Raw genomic sequence first — 7,500 nt, 5'->3', positions numbered from 1 at the left:
TAAGATTTAGTTTGTTTTTATTAGTGATTTGTATAATTGCCGATTCCAGTAAATTTCTTGAAACATAATCATTAGATGTAGCAATTACAGAGGTATCACCCTAATTAATACAATGAGATTTTTCACTCAGATGGATAAACAGTGCATTTGAAGTCTGGGCTGTTCTAACTGAATACATATGCTGCTTAATACGTACACATAAATTTTTATTTGACTGACCAACGTAAAACGATGGGCAATCCTTACAAGGAATTTTGTAAATGATGTTGTTATTTGTTACGGGATTATTATTAATTAGCATATCTTTAATGGTATTGTTATAAGAGAACACTACATTAACATTAAACGATTTAAATATTGATTTTATGGTTTCAAAACCACGAAAGTAAGGTAAGCTAAGTACATTTTTAGGCATTTCTTTTTCATTAGTAGCAACACAATAAAACTTTTTGTGAGCTTTTTGATAAAATAAATCAGTTAAATGAGGTGGGTAGCAGAGATCGTTTCCTATCTTTTTTATGTATTCTATTTCTTGGTCCAGATATTGTGGACTCGTGATACGCAAAGCGCGTAGGAACATAGAAGAAAAAATTGAAATTCTAATATTAAGATGGTGGCCAGAATAAAGATGTACATATGTTAAATTATTTGTGGGTTTCCTATAAATACTGAATTTGCATTGGAAAGATTCTCTATGTATTAACACATCTAGGAAAGGGATGACATTGTTATTTTCAATTTCAACAGTGAATTTTATGGATGGCACTAAATTATTCAATTTAGACAATAAATCATTTACATCTATACCAACAGGTAAGACTACTAAGATATCATCGACATATCGGTACCATTTTAAGGGGACACGTGTGATATTCGGGAGGTGTTGTCTCTCAAAAAATTCTATATATAAGTTTGAAAGGAGAGGTGATAAAGGGTTACCCATGGCCATACCAAATATTTGTTGGTAATATTCTCCATTAAAAATAAATCTGCAATCACAAATACATAACTTAATCAAGGAAATTATGTGACTAACGGACATAGGCAATTCATGCAGTACAAGTTCATTACTTAAATATTCTAGCACAGAGTCAATAGGGACTTTTGTAAACAAAGAACATACATCAAAACTGACAAAAATATCGCTAGGGTTTAGTACAATGTTATTTAGTTTTTCCACAAGATCAAGAGAATTCCGAATGTGTGAATTAGATACAGTTCCTAGTAGTGGGGATAACAATTTAGTAAGATATTTAGATAGTTTATAAGCAATTGATCCTACAGTACTAATAATTGGGCGCATAGGTTTGTTTTCCTTATGAATTTTGACTAGGCCATATAAATAAGGTAATGAGGGACACTTTACAGTTAACTTACACAAAAGTTCTTTTTTATCTTTAAGAATTTGTTTGATATTGGTATTCAAGTTTTTTATTATTTGGTCCAACGGATTTTTTGCGAGTTTTTTGTAAGTTATTTCATCTTCTAGTAAAGTATGCATGCGTGATATGTAGTCAGTTTTGTCCAGAACCACTAAACTATTGGATTTATCAGCCTTGGTAATGTGTAAGCTATTATCATTCTTCAATTCACAGCCTCTTTATATTCATGCAGAATGAGGGTTCCTGAGTTTGAGCTTCAAAGGGACGGTGCAGAGGATCCTTTGGGTCGGGACTTTATGTCTCGACTCTCTTATTAACCCGTTAATTTATGAGGTATGAATACACTAGAAGAAATAAAAAAAAAAGCCTGACAATAAAAAATTCCCATATATGTCATATGTAATGAAAAAGTATTTGTTATTGAATATAAAGAAACTTAAGCAGGAAATGTCTTTGTTTTTGGGAGCAGCTACCTCACTGAAGGGTTAAAAATGAGCCATTACATATCATAAAGATGGCCGTGGTATGGTTAGTAATAAATCAAAATCACGTTGCTGTTATTGGAGATTAAGGAGGCCTTATTCCAGCACGGAGTATCACTCTTGGAGGAGCCTTTGACTGAAATTTAGTCCCGCAGAAAAGAAGTAAACCTTTGACTTGGGAGACTGAACCTCCTGGAGGAGAAATAGTACGAAGCTCTACGGGAAACCCCCCTTCACAATTCGCTAAGTAGTCAGATCGAGTGCTGGGTCATTTCTTAGGTCGTTCAGTCTTTCGCACAAGACCTGAAGGGATAGTTGAGAAAGAAATGTAGATGGAAGGAGAGCAGATGAAAATAGAGACAATTCAATTACTAAGCCTAAGGTGATGACGAGCTTCGGTCAGAGTATTAAATGACTGAATTAGGGAAAAGTATAAAAGAGAGTTTAAAGGAAAATAGATTCTTGATCCCCTTTTCCTGCCGAGAGAGAGCAACCAGATTCGCTAAATCCAGGAACAGTATGTAGTAAATGTTTAGCCTTGCTGTCGAAATTCTCAGTTCCAGAGGTCCTTTATTCGTCACACCATTAGACTGTGGAACAGCCTCCCAAAGGATATCATGCAATTGTAACTTCAGAAGTTCAAGAGAAAATGCAATACTGTATTGCCACTCCTCTTACTTCTTCGTAATGAACACCTTAATATTCTGTGGGCTTGTTCCATATGATTAGGTCTTATCTACTGAATAATAATAATAATGATAATGATAATAATGGAGATAAAAATTTATTTATTCAACTTTAAAAGCACCTTGAAAAATGGTCAAATCTAAATGTGCTTGCAGATAAAAAAAGACTTTAACAACTTTGAAAACGCCTTGAAGATTGGTCAAACCTGAAAGTCCATTGAAGATAATGATTTGTTTAACAACTTTAAAAACACCTTAAATAGTGGCGAAACCTAAAAGTTCTTTGCAGAAAAGAATATTTTTGCAACATTCAAAATACCTTGAAGAATGGCCGAATTTCAATGTTACTTTTAGAAAAATTTGTTTTTGCAAGTTTAAAACCTCCTTGAAGATTCATCAAATCTAAAGGTCCCTTGCAAGTAAACGTTTATTGCTTCAACTTTCAAAACACGCTGGAGATTGCTCAAATCTAAATGTGCCTTGCAGATAAGAAATTGTTTTACAATTTTAAAAACACCTAGAAGATTGGTCAGATATAATAGTTTTTTGCAGAAAAGAATTTGTTTGACAACTTAGAACACTGCATATTGGTCAAACTAATAGTATGTTTTTGCAAGGCAAATAGCGTATTTCAGCCTGGAATCACAGGGCAGACTCTTAGCTCCAGGCGAGCTACTGGTCGAGGTCACACCAAAGCAGGAACCCTGAAGAGAGCCTTGGTAAGACAAGCTACGTCTAGTCCAGGCCATTTCTGTAGAAAAAACAAAAACAAAAAACATTTCTCAGTAACCGACATCACTTCTTACCCTGTCATATTGCTCAATTATAAGCTATTTTTATCAGATACATAAACTACCAACACTACTACCATGGCGACCAAAGTATGCTGTTATTAGAATAAGAAGGACAATCAAATTGGTAAGGTACAAACAACTGTACAACCTCCTAGTACATTGAAAGAAGAAAACTATAATCAGTTCACCGGTGTTCTGAGCTCTGAGCACCTTTCTTTGGTCAACTAAATTCTATCTGCATTTGTAAATGTTGCTACCATCGATCCACAATTTATTCTAATTAAACATCTAAATATACAACCACAACTCAGTTACCTACTAAAATATTCCGAAATGGGAGAAAACGCTTCAGACTGTCGTATGAAATAGTTCTACTAATTACAAATCCACAAAGTGGCTTAGAGATAGCTTCAACGTAGACTGATAAGGAGAAGCAGAGGTTTCTGGGGCTCTGGAAGGTTTCTGGATCAATGGAACCTCTCGATACTAAGATAACATAGAACTTGAGTCTGTAATCGCTGACCCTGAACCCTTGCAAATGATGGCCCCAAGGCCTTGGAGATGAATGACCTTGAACACTTGGAGATCGTTGAACCAGAGGTCTTCCTGAGCCCCAGGAACCTGTGCTCTATTTCTCTGTATCAGCCGTCTTCATCTTGCTCTCACAGATGCAGGACACTAGCTAGTGAGCCTCACGGGAAGACCTAACTCTCCAAACTATAAGACCATTCCTCTGAGGTCACTAGTTCATATTCACTTCACGGGTTTAGATTGTTTCTGCCAAGCAGTCTGAATTTGTGTCCCAAAATAAAAATACAAAAGTATGCATGGAAGGGTATTTTTTTCTGAAATCTGCTGAATAAGATAGTTTTTTTTTTTTTTTTCATATGAATAGCTGTTCATTGACTGGACTTCCAGTGTGTGCCAACCATTTAATAATGTAGATTCTGGTGTTGAGTCGTGAGCATTCTGAATAATTTGAAAATGTTGACGAGTATCGAGGCAGAGTTTATTTGACAATATTAATTTTCATGGCTATTTCGTATCATGATGTGATTTCATTTAGTGATACGGAACCGATGAGATGTTAGATAATATTGGAGGGGGCTTTATATTTTTCGTTCTGACACTACATTAAGTTATACTGTCTCAATTTTGAAAATAGTTAGTGTTTAGTGGTCGGGGATGCATAATTATTGAAATGAATGATTCTCAAATACTTGGTATTTTGCACTATGTAGCTTTCTGCCTGCTCTCTTCAGTACAGCCTAATTTAAGGAAACGTTCTTGGTTCTGGGTTGAATATGGAATCATAAAAAGTCCCTTTCATCAAGTAGTAGTAGTCAGCATTTATCAGCTGTATTATAATATTGACAGCATGACCAAAGTCAAAATGTTCATATTACCGTAAGATTAAAACTGAATATGACAGCTCCAAAGATAACATAGTGACAGTTAAACGAGGATAAGATCTATATTGAACCACTGGTCCACGATTCATTTCCACAAATGCCTCATGGAATCCTTGAATGTCCCTGGGCATCTGAGAAGACTTAGTTCTGCAAATTCTCATCCAAGCTAGTGTGCATCTTCCATCTTTTCTGATGCCCAGAGGAGACCGGCTGTTTCATACTATTCTGCCGGGATTTGTGCAAAGGACATTCCTTAGCCACCTCCATCTCCCTCTCATCTTTATCTCATCTACTGATGAAATTTCCGTTCGCTATCATTTCTAACTTTGTTTTGCTATCTGAGTTCAAATACTCTACTTAAAGCTATATTCTGCAGCTTCAGTCTATTTAACTGACAAGCTTCGTCTTTCATTCTACCCATTCTTTGATCAACCATTCTTAATCTCTTTTTTTAAGGTGTCTTTACGTTGCTTGGAACCACTGGTTATTCAGTAACAAGACTAACGGCTTTACGTGACTTCTGAACCATGTCGAGAGTGAACTTCTCAATTCCAATGCAAGAGAAGTTTGACAGGGTATCATTGTTCTTATGTATTTGAAACAGCTACCCCTATCAATCTTTGATCTATCTAGGCATGTTTCATCATTTTCCAACAATCAACTGCAAACTACTTACCTGAAATGCCAGACAGGAAATATGAAGTCATGGTCGGAATGTCTGCATCGAGTCTTATGATAGCTAGGGCAAGGAAGTCATCTGAACAACGTCGATTTGCTTCAGGAAAGGTCATATTCCCAGAAATGAGTTTATAACAATTTCCAAATTTCTTTACGAAAGTTGCACCATATTGGCATTGCTCTGAAAATTTTGAGTAATTATTATACTGGCGATATTTTTTCACATGTGATAAACTAATACAAATGTACGAAAACACTTGGTGCCAAATGTTCAACCTACGTTTGTTTTAGCATTTTTAGTAACAAGCTGCCCGAAATGAAGAGTACGTTATTTAAAGATGTGCAAACAGGAAGAGGAACGACAGATGCAGTGTTTGCCATACGACAGGTGATGGAGAAACACCAAAGGGAAAAGAGCAGAAAAGGCTGCACGTACGTAGTAGTCATAGACCTGGAAGAGGCTATGATGGAGTCCCACGCCAAGAGGTTTGGAGGTGTGTGCGAGTTAAGGGAATACCGGAGAAATATGTAAGATTGGTCCAAGGTATATATGAAAGAGCAAAAACACAGGTTAGAGGCAGTGTTGGAGGTTTAACTGAATGGATACCAGTATGAGTGGTTTACATCAGGGATCTGCTTTAAGTCCATATCATTTTGACTTGATTATTAATGTGCTGTCTCAAGGCATAAGAAATCAATCCCCCTGGTGCATGTAGTTTGCTGATGACATTGTGTTATGCAGCACTAGCAGAGGGTTAGTGGAGTCAAAACTCGAGCAGCGGAGGAAGGTACAAGAAGACAGAGGATTAAAGATCAGTGGAAAGAAGAATGAATACCTAGTTTTAATGAAGATCAAGATTCCAAGATGAGAATGGATGGAACAATGCTGAACAGAGTAGAAAAATTTAAGTATCTTGGTTCAACAGTAGCTGATGATGGAAATTTGGATATAGAACTAACACAGAGAGTGCAAGCTGGATGGAAAAATTGGAAAAAGATGCCAGATGCCTTGTGTGACCGCAGAATCAACATGAAGGTTAAAGGAAGAGTATATTAGACGGTAGTGAGACCAGCTTTGATGTTTGGAGCAGAAACATGGCCGGTAGAGAGAGCGCAAGATAAGAAATTGGATGCGGTAGAGATGAAAATGCTCAGGTGGATGTGTGGAGTGACCAAAATGGACGGGATCAAGAATGAAAGACTAAGAGGAACTACTAAAGTGGCAGAACTATCAAAAAGGCCCAGGAAAGAATACTACAGCGGGATGGATACCCTTGTGATGAGATAAGGGATGAGACGATGTGGGGAGGAGAGTGATGCAGATGGAGGTGCCTGAGGGTGGGAGAGAGAGCAAGAGAGAGACCGAATAAGGGGAGAAGGTGTATGGATTGAAGCAGTTAGAGAAGATCTGAGAGACAAACAGTTGCTGTTAGAGGACAATGTGACCAACCAAGCCAGGTGGGGGAAAGCTATCTGAAACATTGACCCCACATAGAAGTGGGAAAAGATGCTGGGAAACTAGAGACATTATTTTTTTAATACATCACAATCTCTACAGGTAAGTGCAAACAAGAAAGTATTCCCCGGAAAATTCAATTCATAGACATCATTCCAATTTAAATAGTAATAGTAATATTTTGGACATTCTGTCCCCATCATCAGTCTAGGAAGAATATATATATATATATATATATATATATATATATATATATATATATATATATATATATATATATATATGATATACTACATCGAGCTACAAATGTCCTTTAATATCTAATTTGCTCTACCTTGGAATTTATATATTTTCACATATGTTAACCGAAGGGGAATTTTTTAGACAATAAGAAATTCCCCTTTGGTTAACATATATGAAAATATATTAATGCCAAGGTAGAGCGAATTAGATATTAAAGGACATTTGTAGCTCGATGTATGTATAGGAATCATGGTAATGTGATATGACTCATATATATATAATATATATATATATATATATATATATAATATATATATATATATATACATATGTGGATTTCATTGAAATCTATGGCCTTTTGGTTGTT

General features: G+C 36.0%; 1 protein-coding gene across 1 annotated transcript in view; it reads right to left on the bottom strand.

Annotated features, from left to right (window-relative positions):
• Nucleotides 1–2,674: 2,674 nt before the first annotated feature.
• Nucleotides 2,675–7,500, bottom strand: part of LOC135202638 (fibrillin-1-like) — a 28,927-nt gene continuing 24,101 nt past the window's right edge. Inside the window, exons 10-11 of the mRNA XM_064232132.1 lie at nt 5,433–5,615; nt 2,675–3,301 (exon numbers count right to left, since the gene is read on the bottom strand). Of these exons, the coding sequence (XP_064088202.1) occupies nt 3,147–3,301; nt 5,433–5,615 (338 nt within the window). The 3' untranslated portion in view covers nt 2,675–3,146. The remainder of the gene's footprint in view (nt 3,302–5,432; nt 5,616–7,500) is intronic.

This window comes from Macrobrachium nipponense, chromosome 33 (genome assembly GCF_015104395.2).
Source record: "Macrobrachium nipponense isolate FS-2020 chromosome 33, ASM1510439v2, whole genome shotgun sequence".
Taxonomy (NCBI): Eukaryota; Metazoa; Arthropoda; class Malacostraca; order Decapoda; family Palaemonidae; genus Macrobrachium; species Macrobrachium nipponense.
The sequence above is the reverse complement of the archived record's forward strand: the minus strand, read 5'-3'. Positions and strand labels throughout refer to the sequence as shown.